The sequence below is a fragment of the Oncorhynchus clarkii genome, chromosome 5, assembly GCF_045791955.1.
Source record: "Oncorhynchus clarkii lewisi isolate Uvic-CL-2024 chromosome 5, UVic_Ocla_1.0, whole genome shotgun sequence".
Lineage (NCBI taxonomy): Eukaryota > Metazoa > Chordata > Actinopteri > Salmoniformes > Salmonidae > Oncorhynchus > Oncorhynchus clarkii.
In genome coordinates, this window is record NC_092151.1 from 66,354,034 (window position 1) to 66,381,275 (window position 27,242).

The following is a 27,242-nucleotide window of genomic DNA, read 5'->3' on the forward strand; positions in this document are numbered from 1 at the left end:
CAAAACTGGTGGCGCTACAAAGTATTAACTTAAGGGGGCTGAATAATTTTGCACGTCCAATTTTTCAGTTTTTGATTTGTTAAAAAAGTTTGAAATATCCAATAAATGTCGTTCCACTTCATGATTGTGTCCCACTTGTTGTTGATTCTTCACAAAAAAATACAGTTTTATATCTTTATGTTTGAAGCCTGAAATGTGGCAAAAGGTCGCAAAGTTCAAGGGGGCCGAAAACTTTCGCAAGGCACTGTAGGACCAGCTTGATCAACCCCTTTAAATAAAGGACGCACCGTGGCTGCCTTCCAAGCAATGGGAACCTCTCCAGAGAGAAGAGACAGGTTAAAAATGTCAGAGATAGGCTTGGCGATGTTAGCGGCAGCAACCTTAAAGAAGAAAGGGTCTAAACCATCAGACCCAGATGTTTAAGGAGCTCCTTTAGCACTTCGGACTCAGTGGCCGCCTGCAGGGAGAAACTTTGTAGCGGGGTAGGGGAAAAAGAGGGAGGAGCATCAGGGCTAGTTGCATTAGGAGGGGTGGGAGATGAGGAAATGTTAGATGGGCAAGGAGGCATGGCTGAGTCAAATAGGAATCCTAACTTAATGAAGTGGTGATTAAAGAGCTCAACCATGTGCTCCTTGTCAGTAACAACCACATCATCAACATTAAGGGACATGGGCAGCTGTGAGAAGGAGGGTTTCTTCTCCAGGTCTTTAACCATTTTCCATAACTTCTTGGGGTTAGACCCACAGAGAGAGAGAACTACTCCTTAAAGTAACTAACTTTGGCCTTCCGGATAGCCTGAGTGCACTTATTTTTCATTTGCCTGAACGAGAGCCAGTTAGCCTGAGTATGCGTGTGCCGAGCCTTTCGTCAAATGGAATTCTTGAGGTGGAGTAACTTTGCCAGATCACAGTCGAACCAGGGGCTGAACCTGTTTATAATTCTCATTTTCTTTATGGGGGAGTTTTGTTAACAATACCACTGAAAATATCAAAAAAGAAGGTCCAAGCATCTTCGAGAGAGGGGATCAAGTTGATTCTATACCAATTTACAGAGGCCAGTTCATGAAGGAAGGCTCGCTCATTAAAGTTTTTTAGCAAGCGTGACAAATCAGGACAGGTCGTTTCACTGAGCAGCCATTGTGAATACAGGCTGTTAAACAGTGATCACTAAGGTCATTACAGAAAACACCAGACTGATACCTATCAGGACTATTTGTGAGGATAACATCAAGGAGAGTAGCCTTTTTTGGGTGTTTGGAGTCATACCTTTTGTGATTGGTAATAATCTGAGTGAGATTTAGGGAGTCCTATTGCTTTAGGACTTGGTCAGGTGGTTTAAACATGTCCCAATTTAGGTCACCTAGAAGGACAAATACAGATTTAGTGTAAGGGGCCAGAAGAGAGCTTAGGGCATTTAGGGTACAGGCCGGTGCTGATGGTGAATGATAACAACCAGCAACAGTCAACAAAGAGCTATTTGAAAGTTTAATGCTTAAAACCAGCAAATCAATTTTCTTGTCACCCATCTACACACAATACCCCATAATGACAAAGTGAAAATATGTTTTTAGAAATGTTGGCAAATTTGTTGAAAATGTCATACATAAATAGACTGTATCTCATATTCACACCCCTGAGTCAATACACGTTAGAATCACCTTGGGCAGCTGTGAGTCATTCTGGGTCAATCTCTAAGACACACCTGTATTGTACAATATTTGCACATTATTCTTTGAAAAATTCTTCAAGCTCTGTTAAGTTTGTTGTTGATCATTGTTATACAGCCATTTTCAAGTCTTTCCATAGATTTTCAAGCCAATTTAAGTCAAAACTGTAACTAGTCCACTCGGGAACATTCAATGTTCTAAAAACATTACTCCACGTTGACATTATGGGGTATTGTGTGTAGGCCAGTGACAAAAATATAAATGGAATACATTGTAAATTCAGGCTGTAACACAACAAAATGTGGAAAAAGTCCAAGGGGTGTACTTTCTTAAGGCACTGTATCAGGAGAATGTGCTATGGCCAAGGAACAATGTTATCATGCAGTGTGGTTTTGATTGAATTCCAGCACCATTACAACATTTACATCTGAATAAATTGACCATTTATGAGTGACACAAAAACCTATTCATTATTCATCTCGGATTTCTGATTCACAAGTTTAGCCTTTATGCCTGTCAATTCATTGGCTACAATTGCCAGCACATCAGGCCATTTCAAAGTTTGGTCCTCATCTTGGTCCTCTGTCTAATGTCATGGATAGCAAAGTTGATGGATGATACATGTCCATATTTCTAAAAATGCACTCGCTCAGGTGATTTACAGTGTGCAAAAATCAATGATAGGTCTTGTTGATATCCACATTTTACAATGTAGCTAAACTAAATCATATAATATATGTTGTGCAACACTGTGAAGTGTCACATTATTTACCCCATGTTTTCATTTAGCTAACTAAATCTGTTAAATGTAGGCCTATGTTATGGACAACAATGTTGTAATCCTGGAGTATGGATTATGTGCACATTGAATTTGGCCTATCAATTTGCAAGTACACTTCTAGACTTGTACCATTTGTAAACTTCTAGAACTCTTCCCCGGCATGCATTGCATGCCCAACATGGATGAACTGACGGTGGAGGTCCGTGGCTCCAACGGAGCATATTATAAGGTAAATCAATTCTTAACATTCATGTAAACTGACCATAATCATGTTTTATAAAACATGACTCACACATCTGTTCCTCAACTATTGTCAACAAACGTAATCTAGCTACATACACTAAACTAGATATGTGTTTTCAACATGTCTGACGTTGGTAGTTAGCTAGCTATTACGAAACGTTAGCTAGATACGCTATCTTGATGGCCAAATATTATAGCCATTTGGCCTCTTGTCCGTTTTTGTTGTTGCAACAACGCTTATTCACGTCATGTTTGTCTTAACTAATATCGTAATCATGTAACGTTTTCTTGGACGAAAACACTGAGGAATGTTTCTGACTTAATTAACAGCTAGTCGGGCGGGCTGTCTATTGTTAGCGTCAACCAGCTAGCTAGGTACTAGCTAGTTAACTTGGCTAGCTGAACTAACGGGTTCGGTTGCTCTTTTGACTTTGCTCGTCTTGAATCAGCATGGATCTGGGTGACTTTATGACCTGCTAAACTATCTAAAAGTGTATATGCTAACCATATGTGTTAATAATAAAACTATTTTAAAGTGAAACGTTTGTTAAATTCATATTTTAATCATAGCCAGCTCACTGTTTTCATTTGCTCCTCATTGAAGTCTGAATAAGGAACTAACTTGCTAGCTAGCTGAAATGTTGTGTATAGAAGGACTTGCCCGTTTAAGAACATACATTTGGTGAAAATGTTTGCACTCGTTGTGGATGTTGTTAGACTATTGCAGGAAGTTGGAAATGTGAACAACACATTATCCTGAAGTTATTTCATGAATGCCCAGTCTTAGGCCCACTGATTGATCTATGCCGTGTCAGCTGCTCTCAGTCCTCAGCTCAGCTGTCGTCAGATTCAGCAGATACTTTAGGCACCAGGTCTATTTTTGTATTCACTGAATCAAAGATCCACATAGTGAAGGGACATCACAGTGCCCTGGTCGAGTTCTTGACTAGAATAGACCTAAACATACCCTAGCAACAAGCTACAGTGCTGTGAAAAAGTATTTTCCCCCTTTCTGATTTTTGCATATTTTTATACTGTATGTAATCAGATCTTCAACCAAAACCTAATCTTAGAGAAAGGGAACCTGAGTTTACAAATAACACAACAAATGTATAGTTATTTTATTTATTTAATTAATAAAGTTGTGCAACACCCAATTCCCTGTGTGAAAAAGTAGTTGCCCCCCCTTACACTCAATAACTGGTTGTGCCACCTTTAGCTGCAATGATTGCAACCAAATGCTTCCTGTAGTTGTTGATCAGTCTCTCACATCGCTGTGGAGGAATTGTGGCCCGCTCTTGCATGCAGAACTGCTTTAACTCAGCGACATTTGTGGGTTTTCAAGCATGAACTGCTTGTTTCAAATCCTGCCACATCTCAATTGGGATTAGGTCTGGACTTTGACTAGGCCATTCCAATTTGTTGCTTTTTAGCCAATTTTATGTAGACTTGATTGTGTGTTTTGAATCATTGTATTGTTGCATGAAGCTGCGCTTCATCTCACAGATGGATGGCCTGACGTTCTCCTGTAAAATTCTGATACAGAGCAGAATTCATGGTTCCTTTTATTAAGGCAAATCATCCAGGTCCTGAGGCAGCAAAGCATCCCCAAACCATCACACTATCACCACAATGCTTGATCATTGGTATGAGGTTTTTCCTGTGGACTATAGTATTTGATTTTCACCAGGCATAATGGGACCCATCTCATCCATAAAAATTACTGAAGTTTGCCAAAAAACACCTGGATTATTGTCAACTCTTGGAAGAATGTTCTATGGACAGATGAGTCAAAAGTATAACTTTTTGGACGGCTGTTTTGGTTCTGAAAAGATCTGAAAACATTCAGTATCAAAATATGCAAAAGTAGATAAAATTAGAAAGAGGGCGAATACTTTTTCCCTGCACTGTATATATAATCTAGGGCTAGGGGAGCACTTCTGAATTTAAAGTACTGCTGTCCTTTCTCTAGGGATTTGTCAAAGATGTCCATGACGATTCACTCGCTATTGCATTTGAGAACAAGTAAGTGTGGTAATTCGTCAGTTCTTGTCAGGTTGTAGTTTGTCATATTGGAGTGATAGTGGTATTAGTTTGGGCATAACTTTGATACTGATCTAAATGCTTGTTGTTGTTAATGAAGTTGGCAACCAGAGAGACAAGTTCCCTTTAGTGATGTTCGGATGCCACCTCCAGCCGATGGTAAAAAGGACATCGGGGAGGGAGAAGAGGTGGAGGTGAGAACTGGCTCTCTATCTTCATAGAAATTTAACAGACACAGTTTCCATAGGATGTCTTATTTTTAATTATCTCCCCTTGTTTCTTTCTGTACCAGATATTCTCCCGGGCCAATGAGCAGGAGCCATGTGGCTGGTGGCTTGCCAAAGTGCGCATGATGAAGGGAGATGTGAGTAGTTAACTGTGGTTACAATTTCACTGGTCCTATAATGTAATTTGAGAGTTGTTTCATCAAGGAGATGTTTATTTGATGTTTGTCCTCAGGTTTCCTCATCCTGTTATGTTTGTCAGTTTCATGCAAGTCGATATGTAACCTGTGTTGTGTTTACTATGTAGTTCTATGTGATCGAGTATGCTGCCTGTGACGCCACATACAATGAAATAGTCACATTTGAACGTCTTCGGCCTGTAAATATCAACAAGGCGGTGTCAAAGAGCTCCTTCTTCAAGTGCACAGTCCCAGTTCCCGACGACCTGAAAGCAGCGTATGTACCTTGTTTAAAAGTAGTTTCTGATTGTGATATAGACTGGTTATTTGTTGGATGTTATTTACATGCGTTATAATTTAGAATCTGATTATAGTTCCTCCTACTTCAGGTGCGAAAGTGAACAAGCGCATAAAGATTTCAAAAAGGCAGTGGGAGCTTGTCGGATTGTCTACTGTTCAGAAACAAGTAGCTTGGTTGTACTGGTAAGTATTTATACATCTTTCTGACACTCTTTCTTCAGTTCCAGCAGATTTGAGTATACCAATGAAATAGGGCTGGAAATTGCCAGGGACCTCACGATATGATATTATCATGATACTTAGGTGCCGATATGATATGTATTGGGATTCTCACAATTCTATATGTATTTCGATACTGTGATTTTATTGCGGTTTGATGCTCCAAACATATTACTCACTATACAGTTGATGTCGGACGTTTACATACACCTTAGCCAAATACATTTCAACTCAGTTTTTCACAATTCCTGTTATTTAATCCTTGTAAGAATCTTAGGTCAGTTAGGATCACCACTTTATTTTAAGAATGTGAAATGTCAGAATAATAGTAGAGTGAATTATTTCAGCTTTTATTTCTTTCATCACATTCCCAGTGGGTCAGAAGTTTACATACTCAACTAGTATTTGGTAGCATTGCCTTTAAATTGTTTAACTTGGGTCAAATGTTTTGGGTAACCTTCCACAAGCTTCCCACAATAAGTTGGGTGAATTTTGTCCCATTCCTCCTGACAGAGCTGGTGTAACTGAGTCAGGTTTGTAGGCCTCCTTACTCGCACATGCTTTTTCAGTTCTGCCCACACATTTTCTGTAGGGTTGAGGTCAGGGCTTTGTGATGGCCACTCCAATACCTTGACTTTGTTGTCCTTAAGCCATTTTGCCACAACTTTGTATGTATGTTTGGGGTCATTGTCCATTTGGGAGACCCATTTTTATTTTATATATTTTTTTATTTATTATTTTTTATCTTTATTTAATAACCAGGTAGGCCAGTTGAGAACAAGTTCTCATTTACAACTGCAACCTGGCCAAGATAAAGCAAAGCTGTGCGACAAAAACAACAACACAGAGTTACACATAAACAAACGTAAAGTCAATAACACAAAATAATAGAAAAATCTATCTACAGTGTGTGCAAATGTAGAAGAGTAGGGAGGTAGGCAATAAATAGGCCATAGAAGCTAAAATAATTACAATTTAGCATTAATACTGGAGTGATAGATGTGCAGATGATGATGTGCAAGTAGAGATACTGGGGTGCAAGAGGGTAAGTAATAATATGTGGAGGAGATAGTCGGGTGTGCTATTTAGAGATTGGCTGTGTACAGGTACAGTGATCGGTAAGCTGCTCAGACAGCTGATGCTTAAAGTAAGAGAGGGAGATATAAGACTCCAGCTTCAGAGATTTCTGCAATTTGTTCCAGTCATTGGCAGCAGAGAACTGGAAGAAAAGGCGGCCAAAGGAAGTGTTAGCTTTGGGGATGACCAGTGCAATATACCTGCTGGGTTTGGTGACAGATATGTAGTGAGGGCCAGCCAACGAGAGCATACAGGTTGCAGTGGTGGGTAGTATATGGGGCTCTGGTGATAGACTGCATCCAATTTGCTGAGTAGAGTGTTTGGGGCTGTTTCGTAAATGACATCGCCGAAGACAAGGATCGGTAGGATTGTCAGTTTTACGAGGATATGTTTAGCGGAATGAGTGAGAGGCTTTGTTTATTTTTTTATTTTATTTTTATTTCACCTTTATTTAACCAGGTAGGCTAGTTGAGAACAAGTTCTCATTTACAACTGCGACCTGGCCAAGATAAAGCATAGCAGTGTGAACAGACAGCAACACAGAGTTACACATGGAGTAAACAATAAACAAGTCAATAACACAGTAGGAAAAAAAAGAGTCTATATACATGGTGTGCAAAAGGCATGAGGAGGTAGGTGAATAATTACAATTTAGCAGGTTAACACTGGAGTGATAAATGATCAGATGGTCATGTGCAGGTAGAGATACTGGTGTGAAAAAGAGCAGAAAAGTAAATAAATAAAAATAGTATGGGGATGAGGTAGGTAAATTGGGTGGGCTATTTACCGATGGACTATGTACAGCTGCAGCGATCGGTTAGCTGCTCAGATAGCAGATGTTTAAAGTTGGTGAGGGAGATAAGTCTCCAACTTCAATGATTTTTGCAATTCGTTCCAGTCACAGGCAGCAAAGAACTGGAAGGAAAGGTGGCCAAATTAGGTGTTGGCTTTAGGGATGATCAGTGAGATACACCTGCTGGAGCGCGTGCTACGGGTGGGTGTTGCCATCGTGACCAGTGAACTGAGATAAGGTGGAGCTTTACCTAGCATGGACTTATAGATGACCTGGAGCCAGTTAGTTTGGCGACGAATATGTAGCGAGGGCCAGCCGACTAGAGCATACAGGTCGCAGTGGTGGGTGGTATAAGGTGCTTTAGTAACAAAGTGGATGGCACTGTGATAAACTGCATCCAGTTTGCTGAGTAGAATATTGGAAGCCATTTTGTAGATGACATCGCCGAAGTCGAGGATCGGTAGAATAGTCAGTTTTACTAGGGTAAGTTTGGCGGCGTGAGTGTAGGAGGCTTTGTTGCGAAATAGAAAGCCGATTCTAGATTTGATTTTGGATTGGAGATGTTTGAGTCTGAAAGGAGAGTTTACAGTCTAGCCAGACAACTAGGTACTTATAGATGTCCACATATTCTAGGTCGGAACCATCCAGGGTGGTGATGCTAGTCGGGCGTGCGGGTGCAGGCAGCGAACGATTGAAAAGCATGCATTTGGTTTTACTAGCGTTTAAGAGCAGTTGGAGGCCACGGAAGGAGTGTTGTATGGCATTGAAGCTCGTTTGGAGGTTAGATAGCACAGTGTCCAAGGAAGGGCCAGAGGTATACAGAATGGTGTCGTCTGCGTAGAGGTGGATCAGGGAATCGCCCGCAGCAAGAGCAACATCATTGATATATATAGAGAAAAGAGTCGGCCCATGAATTGAACCCTGTGGCACCCCCATAGACTGCCAGAGGACCGGACAACATGCCCTCCGATTTGACACACTGAACTCTGTCTGCAAAGTAGTTGGAGAACCAGGCAAGGCAGTCATTAGAAAAAGAGGCTACTGAGTCTGCCGATAAGAATATGGTGATTGACAGAGTCGAAAGTCTTGGCCAGGTCGATGAAGACGGCTGCACAGTACTGTCTATTATCGGTTATGATATCGTTTAGTACCTTGAGCGTGGCTGAGGTGTACCCGTGACCGGCTCGGAAACCAGATTGCACAGCGGAGAAGGTACGGTGGGATTCGAGATGGTCAGTGATCTGTTTGTTGACTTGGCTTTCGAAGACCTTAGGTAGGCAGAGCAGGATGGATATAGGTCTGTAACAGTTTGGGTCCAGGGTGTCTCCCCCTTTGAAGAGGGGGATGACCACGGCAGCTTTCCAGTCCTTGTGGATCGCAGACGATATGAAAGAGAGGTTGAACAGGCTGGTAATAGGGGTTGCGACAATGGCGGCAGATAGTTTCAGAAATAGAGGGTTCAGATTGTCAAGCCCAGCTGATTTGTAGGGGGCCAGGTTTTGCAGCTCTTTCAGAACATCTGCTATCTGGATTTGGGTAAAGGAGAAGCTGGGGAGGCTTGGGCCAGTAGCTGCGGGGGGGATGGAGCTGTTGGCCGAGGTTGGAGTAGCCAGTCGGAAGGCATGGCCAGCCGTTGAGAAATGCTTGTTGAAGTTTTCGATTATCATGGATTTATCGGTGGTGACCGTGTTACCTAGCCTCGGTGCAGTGGGCAGCTGAGAGGAGGTGCTCTTGTTCTCCATGGACTTTACAGTGTCCCAGAACTTTTTGGAGTTAGAGCTACAGGATGCAAATTTCTGCTTCAAAAAGCTGGCCTTTGCTTTTCTGACTGACCTTGTGTATTGGTTCCTGACTTCCCTGAACAGTTGCATATCGCGGGGACTATTCGATGCTATTGCAGTCCGCCACAGAATGTTTTTGTGCTGGTCGAGGGCAGTCAGGTCTGGAGTGAACCAGGGGCTAAATCTGTTCTTAGTTCTGCATTTTCTGAACGGAGCATGCTTATCTAAGATGGTGAGGAAGTTACTTTTAAAGAATGACCAGGCATCCTCAACTGACGGGATGAGGTCAATATCCTTCCAGGATACCCGGGCCAGGTTGATTAGACAGGCCTGCTCGCAGAAGTGTTTTAGGGAGCGTTTGACAGTGATTAGGGGTGGTCGTTTGACTGCAGACCCGTAGCGGTACAGGCAATGAGGCAGTGATCGCTGAGATCCTGATTGAAGACAGCTGCGGTGTATTTGGAGGGCCAGTTGGTCAGGATAATGTCTATGAGGGTGCCCTTGTTTACAGATTTCAGGTTGTACCTGGTGGGTTCCTTGATGATTTGTGTGAGATTGAGGGCATCTAGCTTAGATTTTTCGGACTGCCGGGGTGTTAAGCATATCCCAGTTTAAGTCACCTAACAGAACAAACTCTGAAGCTAGATGGGGGGCGATCAATTCACAAATGGTGTCCAGGGCACAGCTGGGAGCTGAGGGGGGTTGGTAGCAGGCGGCAACAGTGAGAGACTTATTTCTGGAGATTCATTTTTAAAATTAGAAGTTCAAACTGTTTGGGTATGGACCTTACTTTGCAGGCTATCTCAGTTGTAGACTGCAACTCCTCCCCCTTTGGCAGTTCTATCTTGATGGAAAATGTTATAGTTGGGTATGGAAATCTCCAAATTTTTGGTGGCCTTCCTAAGCCAGGATTCAGACACGGCAATGACTTTAGGGTTGGCAGAGTGTGCTAAAGCAGTGAGTAAAACAAACTTAGGGAGGAGGCTTCTGGTGTTGACATGCATGAAACCAAGGCTTTTTTGATCACAGAAGTCAACAAATTAGTGTGCCTGGGGACATGCAGGGCCTGGGTTTACCTCCACATCACCCACGGAACAGAGGAGGAGTAGAATGAGGGTGCGGCTAAAGGCTATCAAAACTGGTCGCCTAGAGCGTTGGAGGACAAAAAATAAAAGGAGCAGATTTCTGGGCGTGGTAGAATATATTCAGGGCATAATGCGCAGACGGGTATGGTGGGGTGCAGGTACAGTGGAGGTAAGCCCAGGCACTGGGTGATGATAAGAGAGGTTGTATCTCTGGACATGCTGGTTGTAATGGGTGAGGTCACCGCATGTGTGGGAGGTGGGACAAAGGAGGTATCAGAGGTATGAAGAGTGGAACTAGGGGGTCCATTGTAAACTAAAACAATGATAACTAACCTGAACAACAGTAAACAAGTTATATTGACATTTGAGAGCGACATACAGCGAGGCATAAAGTAATCACAGGTGTTGATTGGGAGAGCTAGCTAGAACAACAGGTGAGACAACAACAGCTAATCAGCTAACACAACAACAGCAGGTAAAATGGCGCTGACTAGACAGAGAGGGTCGGATTAACTACACACAGAGCCTGAGTTTGCGGCTGGGCCGACAGATAAAAAATAAATAAACAGAATGGAGTACTGTGATTAATGGACAGTCCAGTAGGCATCAGCCATGTAGCCAAGTGATCATAGTGTCCAGGGGGCAGCAGTAGATGGAACAGGGGAGACCCACTACGCAAGCGACACAGCGTTTAAAGTTAGTAGCGTCTGCTCCGACGGAGGCCGGATGAAGGCACAGCGGATGGAGTATTCGTCGGCAGACCAGTCGTGGTGGTGCGGCGGGGCGCCGTGTCGACAGAGAATCCAAGCCAGATGGCGAAAGAGGTATTGTGGAATTTAGTTTGCTAGCCGGGAAATAAAAATAAAAATAATAAACATCAATGAGTCGTGCACAACCCATGTCCAAATGATTTAAAGCTTGCTTAATAACCCGGTGGAGCGCGCTGGAGCTATATAAAAAAAATGGTGACACACATAAAGTCCAGAAGCACCTCACGTTGTGGTTACTCACTACTTGTAGATATTCCTTGAGCGAAGTATGGCAGTTCCTTGCAGGTTTCCTAACAAGATCCACAGCAAGCACCGCTATCAATGCAGACAGTACTCCTTAGCCGTAACCGATATCCCATGGGAACATGAACTTGTTAAGCTTTCCCATGCAATTCTCTCTCGGTGTTACACGATGCTAGGCTAACCTCAAGGCTGGCAAATACCTCCACGATGAGACGGTAGCTTCAGTCTTTACTAAGTCTTAACAAAATTATAACAACTCTTATAAAATAAAATTGGTATTTCCCTTCATGTATTAGTAGGTATGGGTTTTTGTTCTAGTTTTGTCGTTGTCTTTTATCATTTTCTTCACCAACGGTCCTAATGTAAAAATCCATCCTTTTCTCAATGTCTCTCTCCCTCTCTTTTTTTCCTTTCCCAGACCTCCCTTTAACCAGGTCAACTCCTATTGGCCACAGCTCAACTTCTTTCGGATCAGTGGGACGGTAGCGTCCCACCTCGACAACATCCAGTGAAATTGCAGAGTGCCAAATTCAAATTAAATTACTATAAATATTTAACTTTCATAAAGTCACAATTGCAATACATCAAAATAAAGCTTAACTTGATGTTAATCCAGCCACCATGTCAGATTTCAAAAAGGCTTTACGGCAAAAGCAAACCATGCGATTATCTGAGGAGAGCGCCACGCATACCAACACATGAAAAACATATTTCAACCGTGTCGCACCACAAATGGTCCTTTTGTTCGATAAATTCCTTCTTTATATCCACAAAATGTCCATTTATTTGGCAAGTTTGATTCAGAAATACACCGGTTCCAACTCGCCCAACATGACTACAAAGGATCTAATAAGTTACCTGTAAACTTGGTCCAAACATTTCAAACAACTTTCCAAATCCAACCTTAGATATCCTAAAATGTAAATAATCGATAAAATTTAAGACGGAATATACTGTGTTCAATAGCGGATAAAAAACAACGTGGAGTGAGCGCCAGTTCACGCGCACCACGCAGAAGAGTCCACTTGGCTTGACAATGAACAGCCCTACTTCTTCATTTCTCAAAAGAAAAACATCAAGCAATTTCTAAAGACTGTTGACATCTAGTGGAATCTATAGGAACTTCAACCATGTTCCTCATAAATATAGTTTCCCATAGAAAAACAATTGAAAACACAGTGACCTCGTTTTTTTCCCCCTGGATGGTTTGTCCTCTGGGTTTCGCCTGCCAAATAAGTTCTGTTATACTCACAGACATAATTTCAACAGTTTTAGACACTTTTGTGTTTTCTATCTAAATCTACCAATTTATATGCATATCCTAGCTTCTGGGCCTGAGAAACGGGCAGTTTACTTTGAGCACGCATATCATCCGGACGTGAAAATACTGCCCCCTATCCCAATGAAGTTAAGCATGTCCCAGTTTAGGTCACCTAACAGTACAAACTCTGACGATAGATGGGGGGTGATCAATTCTGATATGGTGTTCAGGGCACAACTGGGGGGGGTCTATAACAAGCGGCAATGGTGAGAAACTTGTTTCTGGAAAGGTGGATTTTTAAAAGTAGAAGCTCGAATTGTTTGGGCACAGACCTGGATAGTATGACAGAACTCTGCAGGCTATCTCTGCAGAAGATTGCAACTCAGCACCCTTTGGCAGTTCTGTCTTGTCGGAAAATGTTATTGTTAAGGATGGAAATTTCAGGAATTGTGGTGGCCTTCCTAAGCCAGGATTCAGACACGGCTAGGACGTCCGGGTTAGCGGAGTGTGCTAAAGCAGTGAATAAAATAAACTTAGGGGGGAGGCTTCTAATGTTAACATGCATGAAACCAAGGCTTTTATGGTTACAAAAGTCAACAAATGCGATTACCTGGGGAATGAGAGTTATGCTGGGGGCTGCAGGGCCTGGGTTAACCTCTACATCAGAGGAACAAAGGAGGAGTAAGATAAGAGTACAGCTAAAGGCTAAAAGAACTGGTCGGAGCAGGTTTCTGGGCACAGAAGAATAGATTCTAGGCATGATGTACAGACAAGGGTATGGTAGGATGTGAGTACAGTGGAAGTAAGCCTAGGAATTGAGTGACGATGAGAGGTTTTGTCTCCAGAGGCACCATTTAAGCCAGGTGCGGTCACCGCATGTGTGGGGGGGTGGAACATAAGGCATATTGATCAGGGCTGGAGGCTCTACAGTGAAATAAGACAAATTACTAACCAAAACAGCAATAGACAAGGCATATTGACATTAGGGAGAGGCATGTGTAGCCGAGTGATCATAGGGTCCAGTGAGTAGCATTTCACCCCTTCATGAAGCCATCTATTTTGTGAAGTGCACCAGTCCCTCCTGCAGTAAAGCACCCCCACAACATGATGCTGCCACCCCCGTGCTCCACGGCTGGGATGGTGTTCTTCGGCTTGCAAGCTTCCCCCTTTTACCTCCAAACAAAACAATGGTCATTATGGCCGAAAAGTTATATTTTTGTTTCATCAGACCAGAGGACATTTCTCCAAAAAGTACGATCTTTGTTCCCATGTGCAGTTGCAAACCGTAGTCTGGCTTTTTTATAGCGGTTTTGGAGCAGTGGCTTCTTCCTTGCTGAGCAATATGTCGGTAATGGACTTGTTTTACTGTGGATATAGATAATTTTGTACCTGTTTCCTCCAGCATCTTCACAAGGTCCTTTGCTGTTCTGGGATTAATTTTAAACTTTTCGTACCAAAGTACGTTCATCTCTAGGAGACAACGCGTATCCTTCCTGAGCGGTATGATGTCTGCGTGGTCCCATGGTGTTTATACTTGCGTACTATTGTTTGTACAGATGAACGTGGTACCTTCAGGCGTTTGGAAATTGCTCCCAAGGACAAACCAGACTTGTGGAGGTCTTGGCTGATTTCTTTTGATTTTTCCATGATGTCAAGCAAAGAGGCACTGAGTTTGAAGGTAGGCCTTGAAATACATCCACAGGTACGCCTCCAATTGACTCAGGCTTATAGACATTATTTTTCAGAAGCTTCTAAAGCCATGACATTTTCTGGAATTTTCCAAGCTGTTTAAAGGCACAGTCAACTTAGTGTATGTGAACTTCTGACCCACTGCAATTGTGATACAGTGAAATACTCCGTTTGTAAACAATTGTTGGAAAAATGTGATACAGTGAAATACTCCGTTTGTAAACAATTGTTGGAAAAATTACTTGTCATGCACAAAGTAGATGTCCTAACCGACTTGCCAAAACTATAGTTTGTTAACAAGAAATTTGTGGAGGGGTTGAAAAACAAGTTTTAATGACTCCAACCTAAGTGTATGTAAACTTCCGACTTCAACTGTATGTCTGCTGCAGAGGGACAAGAGACATGAGAGAACTAGTTTGGACCAGTTATGGAAATAAGTCCTGAAAACAAATTGGGTCCCTATTTAAAAAGAAGATGGAGAACAAGCTATGGGAAAAAATACTGGAGTTTTGGTGCAGGCACAGCCAACTAGCGCAAAAATAATATTGTGAAAATGATATGATATATCGTCAAAAATAATATCCCGATATGTAACTATACATTTTTCCCCCTACCAGTTAATGTGTTTTGACCATTTATTTATGTTTATATTCTTGTTTCCTTGCAGTCCATAAATGAAGCCACAGTTAAGCGAGTGTCTTTGCTCAGTGACATGCACCTGAGGAGCATTCGTACTAAGCTCATGCTCATGTCCCGAAATGAGGAGGCCACTAAACATCTGGAGGTAAGGGCGATTTTCATAATTGCATCCTGGCATAAAAACACATGAATTCATGCGCATGACAGAATTAAATTGGATAATAGTAAAATGAATGGCATCTGTGAATGTAAGATCTTTCACTCAAAACAATCTCCTCTCAAGAGTACAAAGCAACTGGCGTCTGGTTTCCAAGAGGAGTTTACAGTCAGGGTGGACCTCATGGGCCTTGCCATTGGAAGCCATGGAAGCAACATTCAACAAGCCAGAAAACTGCCTGGAGTCACTGCTATCGAACTGGATGAGGGGAGCGGGACGTTCAGAATTTACGGAGAGGTGTGCTAATGCTTTTACTGCTTCAAGACCTTATGAGGGAACTATAGACGTTCGTTCAAAAGTTTGGAGTCACTTAGAAATGTCCTTGTTTTTGAAAGAAAAGCACAAAAAAATGCCCCTTTAAAATAACATGAATTTGATGAAAAATACAGTTGACATTGTTAATGTTGTAAATGACTATTGAAGCTGGAAAAATATGATTTTTAATGGAATATCTACATAGGCATACAGAGGTCCATTGTCAGCAACCATCACTCCTGTGTTCCAATGGCGCGTTGTGTTAGCTAATCCAAGTTTATCATTTTAAAAGGCTAATTGATCATTAGAAAACCCTTTTCCAATCATGTTAGCACAGCTGAAAACTGTTGTGCTGATTTAAAGAAGCAATAAAAAAAAAACTGGCCTTTTTAGACTAGTTGAGTATCTGGAGCATCAGCATTTGTGAGTTCGATTACAGGCGCAAAATGGCCAGAAACAAATAACTTTCTTCTGAAACTCGTCAGTCTATTCTTGTTCTGAGAAATTAAGGCTATTCCATGCGAGAAATTGCCAAGAAACTGAAGATCTCGTACAACGCTGTGTGCTACTCCCTTCACAGAACAGAGCAAACTGTCTCTAACCAGAATAGAAAGAGGAGTGGGAGGCCCGGTGCACAACTGAGCAAGAGGACAAGTACATTAGGGTGTCTAGTTTGAGAAACAAGTCAAGTCCTCAACTGGCAGCTTCATTAAATAGTACCCGCAAAACACCAGTCTCAACGTCAACACTGAAGAGGCGACTTTGGGATGCTGGCCTTGCTGGCCTACAATATTCATTTACAACATTGTCTACACTGTATTTCTGATCAATTTGATGTTTTAATGTACAAAAATATGCTTTTCTTTCAAAAACAAGGACATTTCTAAGTGACCACACTTTTGAACGGTAGTCTGTATGACAGAACTATGGACGTGTGCGTGTGAACTATGGACGTGTGCGTGTGAACTATGGACGTGTGTGTGTGCGCGTGTGAACTATGGACGTGTGTGTGTGCGTGTGAACTATGGACGTGTGTGTGTGCGTGTGAACTATGGACGTGTGTGCGTGTGAACTATGGACGTGTGTGCGTGTGAACTATGGACGTGTGTGCGTGTGAACTATGGACGTGTGTGCGTGTGAACTATGGACGTGTGTGTGTGCGTGTGAACTATGGACGTGTGTGTGTGCGTGTGAACTATGGACGTGTGTGTGTGCGTGTGAACTATGGACGTGTGTGTGTGCGTGTGAACTATGGACGTGTGTGTGTGTGCGTGTGAACTATGGACGTGTGTGTGTGTGCGTGTGAACTATGGACGTGTGTGTGTGTGTGCGTGTGAACTATGGACGTGTGTGTGTGCGTGTGAACTATGGACGTGTGTGCGTGTGAACTATGGACGTGTGTGCGTGTGAACTATGGACGTGTGTGTGTGTGCGTGTGAACTATGGACGTGTGTGTGTGTGCGTGTGAACTATGGACGTGTGTGTGTGTGTGCGTGTGAACTATGGACGTGTGTGTGTGTGTGTGTGCGTGTGAACTATGGACGTGCGTGTGAACTATGGACGTGTGTGTGCGTGTGAACTATGGACGTGTGTGTGCGTGTGAACTATGGACGTGTGTGTGCGTGTGAACTATGGACGTGCGTGTGAACTATGGACGTGCGTGTGAACTATGGACGTGTGTGTGCGTGTGAACTATGGACGTGTGGGTGCGTGTGAACGTGTGGGTGCGTGTGAACTATGGACGTGTGGGTGCGTGTGAACTATGGAAGTGTGGGTGCGTGTGAACTATGGAAGTGTGGGTGCGTGTGAACTATGGACGTGTCTGTGAGTGAACTATGGACGTGTCTGTGAGTGTGAACTATGGACAGGTGTGAACTATGGACGGATGTGTGCGTGTGATCGCGTGGGTGCGTGTGAACTATGGACGTGTCTGTGAGTGAACTATGGACGTGTCTGTGAGTGAACTATGGACGTGTCTGTGAGTGAACTACGGACGCGTGTGTGAGTGAACTACGGGCGCGTGTGTGAGTGAACTACGGGCGCGTGTGTGAGTGAACTACGGGCGCGTGTGTGAGTGAACTACGGGCGCGTGTGTGAGTGAACTACGGGCGCGTGTGTGAGTGAACTACGGGCGCGTGTGTGAGTGAACTACGGGCGCGTGTGTGAGTGAACTACGGGCGCGTGTGTGTGTGAGTGAACTACGGGCGCGTGTGTGTGTGAGTGAACTACGGGCGCGTGTGTGTGTGAGTGAACTACGGGCGCGTGTGTGTGTGAGTGAACTACGGGCGCGTGTGTGTGTGAGTGAACTACGGGCGCGTGTGTGTGTGAGTGAACTACGGGCGCGTGTGTGTGTGAGTGAACTACGGGCGCGTGTGTGTGTGAGTGAACTACGGGCGCGTGTGAGTGAACTACGGGCGCGTGTGAGTGAACTACGGGCGCGTGTGAGTGAACTACGGGCGCGTGTGAGTGAACTACGGGCGCGTGTGAGTGAACTACGGGCGCGTGTGTGTGTGAGTGAACTACGGGCGCGTGTGTGTGTGAGTGAACTACGGGCGCGTGTGTGAGTGAGTGAACTACGGACGTGTGTGTGAGTGCGTGAAGTACGGACGTGTGTGTGAGTGCGTGAACTACGGACGTGTGTGTGAGTGCGTGAACTACGGACGTGTGTGTGAGTGCGTGAACTACGGACGTGTGTGTGTGTGAACTATAGAAGTGTGTGTGTGTGTGTGTGTGTGAACTATAGAAGTGTGTGTGAACTATAGACGTGTGTGTGTGTGAACTATAGACGTGTGTGTGAACTATAGACGTGTGTGTGTGTGTGTGTGTGTGTGTGTGTGTGTGTGTGTGTGTGTGTGAACTATAGACGTGTGTGTGTGTGAACTATAGACGTGTGTGTGTGTGAACTATAGACGTGTGTGTGTGTGTGAACTATAGACGTGTGTGTGAACTATAGACGTGTGTGTGTGTGTGTATGTGTGAACTATAGACGTGTGTGTGTGTGTGAACTATAGACGTGTGTGTGTGTATGTGTGAACTATAGACGTGTGTATGTGTGAACTATAGACGTGTGTGTGTGTGTGTGAACTATAGACGTGTGTGTGTGTGTGTGTGAACTATAGACTTGTGTGTGTGTGGGAACTATAGACGTGTGTGTGTGTGTGTGAACTATAGACGCGTGTGTGTGAACTATAGACGCGTGTGTGTGAACTATAGACGTGTGTGTGTGTGTGTGAACTATAGACGTGTGTGTGTGTGTGTGAACTATAGACGTGTGTGTGTGTGTGTGTGAACTATAGACGTGGGTGTGTGTGAACTATAGACGTGTGTGTGTGTGTGAACTATAGACGTGTGTGTGTGTGAACTATAGGCGTGTGTGTGTGTGTGTGTGTGTGTGAACTATAGACGTGGGTGTGTGTGAACTATAGACGTGGGTGTGTGTGAACTGTAGACGTGGGTGTGTGTGAACTATAGACGTGGGTGTGTGTGAACTATAGACGTGGGTGTGTGTGTGAACTATAGACGTGAACTATAGACGTGCGTGTGTGTGAACTATAGACGTGCGTGTGTGTGAACTATAGACGTGCGTGTGTGTGAACTATAGACGTGCGTGTGTGTGAACTATAGACGTGCGTGTGTGTGAACTATAGACGTGCGTGTGTGTGAACTATAGACGTGCGTGTGTGTGTGAACTATAGACGTGTGTGTGTGTGAACTATAGATGTGTGTGTGTGTGGACTATAGGTGTGTGTGTGTGGACTATAGGTGTGTGTGTGTGAACTATGGGCGTGTGTGTGTGTGAACTATGGGCGTGTGTGTGTGAGCTATGGGCGTGTGTGTGTGAGCTATGGGCGTGTGTGTGTGAGCTATGGGCGTGTGTGTGTGTGAACTATGGGCTTGTGTGTGTGTGTGAAATATAGACGTTTGTGTGTGAACTATAGACGTGTGTGTGTGTGTGAACTACAGACGTGTGTGTGTGAACTATAGACGTGCGTGTGTGTGTGTGAACTATAGACGTGCGTGTGTGTGTGAACTATGGGCGTGTGTGTATGTGAAATATAGACGTTTGTGTGTGAACTATAGACGTGTGTGTGTGTGTGTGTGAACTATAGACGTGTGTGTGTGTGTGTGAACTATAGACGTGTGTGTGTGTGTGAACTATAGACGTGTGTGTGTGTGTGTGAACTATAGACGTGTGTGTGTGTGTGTGAACTATAGACGTGTGTGTGTGTGTGAACTATAGACGTGTGTGTGTGTGAACTATAGACGTGTGTGTGTGTGTGAACTATAGACGTGTGTGTGTGAACTATAGACGTGTGTGTGTGTGAACTATAGACGTGTGTGTGTGTGTGTGAACTATGGACGTGTTTGTGTGAACTATGGGCGTGTGTGTGTGAACTATGGGCGTGTGTGTGTGTGAACTATGGGCGCGTGTGTGTGTGTGTGTGAACTATGGGCGTGTGTGTGTGTGAACTATGGGCGTGTGTGTGTGTGAACTATGGGCGTGTGTGTGTGTGTGAACTATGGGCGTGTGTGTGTGTGTGAACTATGGGCGTGTGTGTGTGTGAACTATGGGCGTGTGTGTGTGTGTGAACTATGGGCGTGTGTGTGTGTGAACTATGGGCGTGTGTGTGTGTGAACTATGGGCGTGTGTGTGTGTGAACTATGGGCGCGTGTGTGTGTGTGTGTGAACTATGGGCGTGTGTGTGTGTGAACTATGGGCGTGTGTGTGTGTGAACTATGGGCGTGTGTGTGTGTGAACTATGGGCGTGTGTGTGTGTGAACTATGGGCGTGTGTGTGTGTGAACTATGGGCGTGTGTGTGTGTGAACTATGGGCGTGTGTGTGTGTGTGTCAACTATGGGCGTGTGTGTGTGTGAACTATAGACGTGTGTGTGTGTATGTGTGAACTATAGACGTGTGTATGTGTGAACTATAGACGTGTGTGTGTGTGTGTGAACTATAGACGTGTGTGTGTGTGTGTGTGAACTATAGACGTGTGTGTGTGGGAACTATAGACGCGTGTGTGTGTGTGTGAACTATAGACGCGTGTGTGTGAACTATAGACGTGTGTGTGTGTGTGTGAACTATAGACGTGTGTGTGTGTGTGAACTATAGACGTGTGTGTGTGTGTGAACTATAGACGTGTGTGTGTGTGAACTATAGGCGTGTGTGTGTGTGTGTGTGTGTGTGAACTATAGACGTGGGTGTGTGTGAACTATAGACGTGGGTGTGTGTGAACTGTAGACGTGGGTGTGTGTGAACTATAGACGTGGGTGTGTGTGAACTATAGACGTGGGTGTGTGTGTGAACTATAGACGTGAACTATAGACGTGTGTGTGTGTGAACTATAGACGTGCGTGTGTGTGAACTATAGACGTGCGTGTGTGTGAACTATAGACGTGCGTGTGTGTGAACTATAGACGTGCGTGTGTGTGAACTATAGACGTGCGTGTGTGTGAACTATAGACGTGCGTGTGTGTGTGAACTATAGACGTGTGTGTGTGTGAACTATAGATGTGTGTGTGTGTGGACTATAGGTGTGTGTGTGTGGACTATAGGTGTGTGTGTGTGAACTATGGGCGTGTGTGTGTGTGAACTATGGGCGTGTGTGTGTGAGCTATGGGCGTGTGTGTGTGAGCTATGGGCGTGTGTGTGTGAGCTATGGGCGTGTGTGTGTGTGAACTATGGGCTTGTGTGTGTGTGTGAAATATAGACGTTTGTGTGTGAACTATAGACGTGTGTGTGTGTGTGAACTACAGACGTGTGTGTGTGAACTATAGACGTGCGTGTGTGTGTGTGAACTATAGACGTGCGTGTGTGTGTGAACTATGGGCGTGTGTGTATGTGAAATATAGACGTTTGTGTGTGAACTATAGACGTGTGTGTGTGTGTGTGTGAACTATAGACGTGTGTGTGTGTGTGTGTGTGTGTGTGTGAACTATAGACGTGTGTGTGTGTGTGAACTATAGACGTGTGTGTGTGTGTGTGAACTATAGACGTGTGTGTGTGTGTGTGAACTATAGACGTGTGTGTGTGTGTGAACTATAGACGTGTGTGTGTGTGAACTATAGACGTGTGTGTGTGTGTGAACTATAGACGTGTGTGTGTGAACTATAGACGTGTGTGTGTGTGTGAACTATAGACGTGTGTGTGTGTGTGTGAACTATGGACGTGTGTGTGTGAACTATGGGCGTGTGTGTGTGAACTATGGGCGTGTGTGTGTGTGAACTATGGGCGCGTGTGTGTGTGTGTGTGAACTATGTGCGTGTGTGTGTGTGTGAACTATGGGCGTGTGTGTGTGTGAACTATGGGCGTGTGTGTGTGTGTGAACTATGGGCGTGTGTGTGTGTGTGAACTATGGGCGTGTGTGTGTGTGAACTATGGGCGTGTGTGTGTGTGTGAACTATGGGCGTGTGTGTGTGTGTGAACTATGGGCGTGTGTGTGTGTGTGTGAACTATGGGCGTGTGTGTGTGTGAACTATGGGCGTGTGTGTGTGTGTGTGTGTGAACTATGGGCGTGTGTGTGTGTGTGTGTGAACTATGGGCGTGTGTGTGTGTGAACTATGGGCGTGTGTGTGTGTGAACTATGGGCGTGTGTGTGTGTGTGAACTATGGGCGTGTGTGTGTGTGTGAACTATGGGCGTGTGTGTGTGTGTGAACTATGGGCGTGTGTGTGTGTGAACTATGGGCGTGTGTGTGTGTGAACTATGGGCGTGTGTGTGTGTGAACTATGGGCGTGTGTGTGTGTGTCAACTATGGGCGTGTGTGTGTGTCAACTATGGGCGTGTGTGTGTGTGTGAACTATGGGCGTGTGTGTGTGTGAACTATGGGCGTGTGTGTGTGAACTATGGGCGTGTGTGTGTGAACTATGGGTGTGTGTGTGTGAACTATAGACGTGTGTGTGTGTGTGTGTGAACTATAGACGTGTGTGTGTGTGTGTGAACTATAGACGTGTGTGTGTGTGTGTGTGTGTGTGTGTGTGTGAACTATAGGCGTGTGTGTGTGAACTATAGACGTGTGTGTGTGTGAACTATAGACGTGTGTGTGTGTGAACTATAGACGTGTGTGTGTGTGTGTGAACTATAGAAGTGTGTGTGTGTGTGTGGACTATGGGCGTGTGTGTGTGTGTGTGAACTATGGGCGTGAACTGTGTGTGTGTGTGAACTATGGGCGTGAACTGTGTGTGTGTGTGAACTATGGGCGTGAACTGTGTGTGTGTGTGAACTATGGGCGTGTGTGTGTGTGAACTATGGGCGTGTGTGTGTGAACTATGGGCGTGTGTGTGTGAACTATGGGCATGTGTGTGTGTGTGTGTGAACTATGGGCGTGTGTGTGTGTGTGTGTGAACTATGGGCGTGTGTGTGTGTGAACTATGGGCGTGTGTGTGTGTGAACTATGGGCGTATGTGTGTGTGAACTATGGGCGTATGTGTGTGTGAACTATGGGCGTGTGTGTGTGTGAACTATGGGTGTGTGTGTGTGAACTATGGGCGTGTGTGTGTGTGAACTATGGGCGTGTGTGTGTGTGAACTATGGGCGTGTGTGTGTGTGAACTATGGGCGTGTGTGTGTGTGAACTATGGGCGTGTGTGTGTGAACTATGGGCGTGTGTGTGTGTGAACTATGGGCGTGTGTGTGTGTGAACTATGGGCGTGTGTATGTGAACTATGGGCGTGTGTGTGTGAACTATGGGCGTGTTTGTGTGAACTATAGATGTTTGTGTGCGTGTGAATTATAGACGTTTGTGTGCGTGTTAACTATAGACGTTTGTGTGCGTGTTAACTATAGACATTTGTGTGTGTGTTAACTAGACGTTTGTGTGTGTGTTAACTAGACGTTTTGTGTGTGTGTGAACTATAGACGTGTATTTACCACCAGGACCTTTTTAAGAAAAACAACCTTTTGTATTCTTCAAGAATGAGGAGGCAGTTAAGAAGGCAAGGAATTATCTGGAGTTTCTTGAAGATTCTGTTCAGATCCCCAGGAACTTGGTCGGTATGTATGGAGATGGATTTGATCATTATAAAATTCAAGTGATGGTGTGTTTGTGGCAGTTCACACAAGTTCTTTGTGGCTTTTTCAGGCAAGGTAATTGGCAAGAATGGGAAAGTCATTCAGGAGATCGTTGACAAGTCTGGAGTGGTGAGAGTTAGGATTGAAGGGGACAAGGATGGCACACAGCCACGTCAAGAAGTAAGCCCTTACTTTTGTGCTACTTTCTAGCTCACTTAGTAGACGAAGAGATCAATATTGTCATCGAAACACTCTTCACCCATAATAACATCATTTATTTGTGATGCGCTGACACAGGGAATGGTCCCGTTTACATTTGTCGGCACTAAGGAGAATATTGGGAATGTCCAGGTACTTCTGGAGTACCACATTGCCTACCTGAACGTAAGCAGTGATCTACAGTAACACACTCCTAATGGTTTGAGTCTGCGCTGTAAGAGTTTTTTTGTGACATGTTTGCCTGTCGTCGACTGCAGGAAGTCGAGCAGCTGCGTATGGAGAGACTGCAGATAGACGAGCAGCTGAGGCAGATTGGGATGGGCCACAGGCCTTCATCTGGCCGCCCAGCAGACAAGGGCTACACCACAGACGACAGTGTGGCTGCTACCGCCGTGCACACCAGCCGCTCCTACACCGGCAGAGGCCGCGGACGCAGGGGCCCCAACTACACCTCCGGCTATGGTGAGTGTCATGTTTACAATGATACTGAAGACATTTTGTAGATTCTCCCATTACAAGCCAGTCTTCCACACCTATCAGGTGGTCAGTCGAAAGTTAAGACAGTCTAGAGAGAGGAATATTGATATTGGGATATAATGCTATAGCTCAACAGAATGTGATAGCTTTTTAATACCACATGGCTGATGACTATGTTTGACTTTCAGGCACAAACTCTGAGCAATCCAATGCCTCTGAGACTGACTCTGAGCGTAAGGATGAGCTGAGTGACTGGTCCCTGGCGGGAGAAGAACCGGAGAGGGGGACTCGACCACAGAGAGACAGCAGGAGGAGAGCTGGTCCAGGGAGGGGTAGAGGGCCCAGGGGCCGTGGAGCAGGGAGAGGAGCCCCCAACACCGGTACAGCTGCAGACACAATTGATGGGTCATACATATGCTGATGACATCAGACAATCATTTGTTATCCTTTATGTTTATCATGAATGATTACATGAAGGTTTGAATTGTTCCTAAAACGATAGGTATTAAATATTAAGCCATTTTGCTTACTCTGTAGCTCTGAAGGATCCTTATGGCAACCCATACAGTGTGCTTGACAACACAGAGACAGACCAGACGGCTGACACTGATGCAAGCGACTCCAACCTCAACACAAACCGCCGCCGCCGCTCCCGCCGCCGCCGGACTGACGAGGACACAACAGTCATTGATGGCATGAGTGAATCAGATAACGCTTCCCTCAGTGAGAATAGCCTTGGTAAGTCCCTTCTGGATAAAGGTGTCTGAGTAAAATAAACAATCCCTGGGAGCCAATGGGATTCAACAACAAACACTCTCATAAGCATTAGATGGGAGGCAATTACCTCCGTGACAGACCAAAAAAGGATAGAATCACAAATTTACACCAATCCCAAGTCTATCCTTATGCAATACTCTCACTGAGGGCTCTGCACAAATTTTCCCCCACATAGATGACTCAAAAGCTAAACCACAACGGCGTAACCGTAGCAGCAGACGCAGTGTCCGCCCACCAGAGGAAAAGCAACCAGGTAAACCGGTGGTGAACGGCCTGTTTGTTTACCAAAGCGTGTGCTTAACACTTTCCCTCGCTAGCAGTAAAGTGATTTAACCAGTAACCATCAACTTGCTCTGGGAAGCCTCTTCAATTTCTCTATCTGGAGCTGAGGGAGAAACTTAGGAAAGGCATGCCATCAAGAAGACCCATTGTTTTTAATGTTACCACTCCAATTCACTAACATGTCAGCTACTGGTTAACAACCGTTTTAAGGTTGTGAAAATTCATTGAGTTTTCCTTGCTGTAATACTAGTTGCCTGTATTTCTCACTTGCACTCCTAAGACTACCTTTTTAGTTATTTTGAACTGCATTGTCTGTTTTTTCATTGTTTTTATTTAATTAGCTATGATGACATCCAATTTAAGTTCTAGTTAAATTAATTACCAATGTAAAAGTGGTTCTAACATTCTTTGTTTTGCAGTTACAGTGGCAGATTACATATCCCGTGCTGAATCACAAAGCAGACAGACTAACCAAAAAGAACTGAAAAATAACAAAAAAGAACTGGTGAGTCTGGAAAACAATGCTACAAATCAGACTTCAGGGCCTGTATGTATCAGAATAGGAGTGCGGATCTAGGATCAGACCCCCCGGTTTTTTACTTGGGGCTCCCGAGTGGCGCAGCGTTCTAAGGCACTGCTTCTCAGTGCTATAGACGTCATTACTGACCCTGGTTCGATTCCAGGCTGTATCACAACTTAACTGGGAGTCCCATAGGGCAGCGCACAATTGGCCCAGCGTCGTTAGGGTTTGACCGGGGTAGGCAATCATGAATTTGTTCTTAACTGACTTGCCTGGTTAAATAAATTACTCATTGTGATTTAAAAGGTTAAACTGATCCTAAATCAGCACTACTACTATGAGAGACTTGTTACATACAGGTCGGTCCCAGGCCAGAGAAAGAATCATGGTAATGTACCAAACCCTGCCAATGAGTTGAGACCAGGCTGGTTTTCAATTCCCAGAATTGTATCAACACATGAATGTGAAGTGTGTCTTTGGTCAAGCTTCTGTAACTGTTTCTACCTGTGTCTTTTAGGGGCAGGTTGAGTGTATCGCGGAGCACAGCCTATCTGCAGAAGCAAATACAAGCAACGGACCCAGCAATGGAAGAGGTGACGAACCAGGCAGGGCTTCCACAGAACAGGTTGCCAAAGTCACTTACCAAGGGAATGGTGACCAGCAGCCTGTCCTGAACGGAGTTTCCTAATCTACGAATCCACTCAAACTCATTAATTGTACTACATTTTTACAATAGTTATTGTACAAGCTTGCCAAAGATAGTCATGGACTTCCAGATTCTCTACTGCACTTTTCAGTTCCCTCAACATGGGACACAGAGAGATTTAGCACTGAACCCGAGACATAAGAGTATGTTTCAAGTACATGATCTGATGTTGTGCCTTGAGAATAGATTCAACATAGTTAGTTGCCTGGCTGTAGTAAACGTTTTGTCAGTGATGGCAAAGATAGGAAGAATCCAGTTATCCTAATATTTGTTGAGTTAGCTGCTTTTTGTTACATTTTAATATGCAACCACTTCTTCATACGAGGAAATGCAGTCTGGAAGAGAGTTTTGCACTGAATTGTAATTTATTTTCCATAAGAATAACATTAGTCTGGATACTGGTCTGTTAATGTTCAATGTCAATTTTTTTTTTTTTTTATCCTGAATGACACTCCACATAGTAGTGAACCTGTATGCTGAAATGCACCCACCAGAGGCTGGAATTATGGTGGCAGTAACTGGTCTCATGAAGGAGCTTTATTTGGTTTATCAAGTGTACAGTATTTAAAAAGCTGTTATTCCTAACACTGGCTGAAGACCGTATTTTCATGCAGGTGACAATTTGGACTACTGAAAGAGAAGTTCCCAGATGTTGGTTTGGTAAACTACAATTCTGTTTTTTTATGCTCATTCTGGTTTGATGTGCAATATGTTTTGTATGCCGGTAGTTCTTAAATAAAACCCGATCTTCCATTTGGATCCAAAACCACCTTTGTCCTGAGAACA

General features: G+C 44.2%; 1 protein-coding gene across 3 annotated transcripts; it reads left to right on the forward strand.

Annotated features, from left to right (window-relative positions):
* Positions 1 to 2,454: 2,454 nt before the first annotated feature.
* LOC139409252 (FMR1 autosomal homolog 1) lies at positions 2,455 to 27,225 on the forward strand. 3 transcript variants are annotated; one of them, XM_071154135.1, is made up of 17 exons: positions 2,455 to 2,676; positions 4,663 to 4,715; positions 4,834 to 4,927; positions 5,026 to 5,097; positions 5,265 to 5,413; positions 5,526 to 5,619; positions 15,022 to 15,138; positions 15,277 to 15,447; positions 23,379 to 23,457; positions 23,546 to 23,655; positions 23,767 to 23,859; positions 23,952 to 24,156; positions 24,360 to 24,551; positions 24,709 to 24,909; positions 25,124 to 25,201; positions 25,650 to 25,735; positions 26,268 to 27,225. In XM_071154135.1, the coding sequence occupies exons 1-17, from the start codon at positions 2,608 to 2,610 to the stop codon at positions 26,436 to 26,438; spliced, it is 2,034 nt and encodes a 677-aa protein (XP_071010236.1). In that variant the 5' UTR covers positions 2,455 to 2,607; the 3' UTR covers positions 26,439 to 27,225. The 3 variants fall into 3 exon arrangements, with proteins under 3 accessions (XP_071010236.1, XP_071010237.1, XP_071010238.1); XM_071154136.1 differs by having other exon boundaries at positions 23,773 to 23,859; XM_071154137.1 differs by lacking the exon at positions 25,124 to 25,201 and having other exon boundaries at positions 23,773 to 23,859.
* Positions 27,226 to 27,242: the final 17 nt, after the last annotated feature.

What these genes read in the sequence shown, in the direction of transcription:
- LOC139409252 (XM_071154135.1), top strand. Translation starts at nt 2,608, where the DNA reads ATGCATTGCATGCCCAACATGGATGAACTGACGGTGGAGGTCCGTGGC. An exon ending in CCTCAGTGAGAATAGCCTTG is followed by an intron (nt 24,910 to 25,123) that starts GTAAGTCCCTTC and finishes TCCCCCACATAG; the next exon opens with ATGACTCAAAAGCTAAACCA. An exon ending in AAAATAACAAAAAAGAACTG is followed by an intron (nt 25,736 to 26,267) that starts GTGAGTCTGGAA and finishes TGTGTCTTTTAG; the next exon opens with GGGCAGGTTGAGTGTATCGC.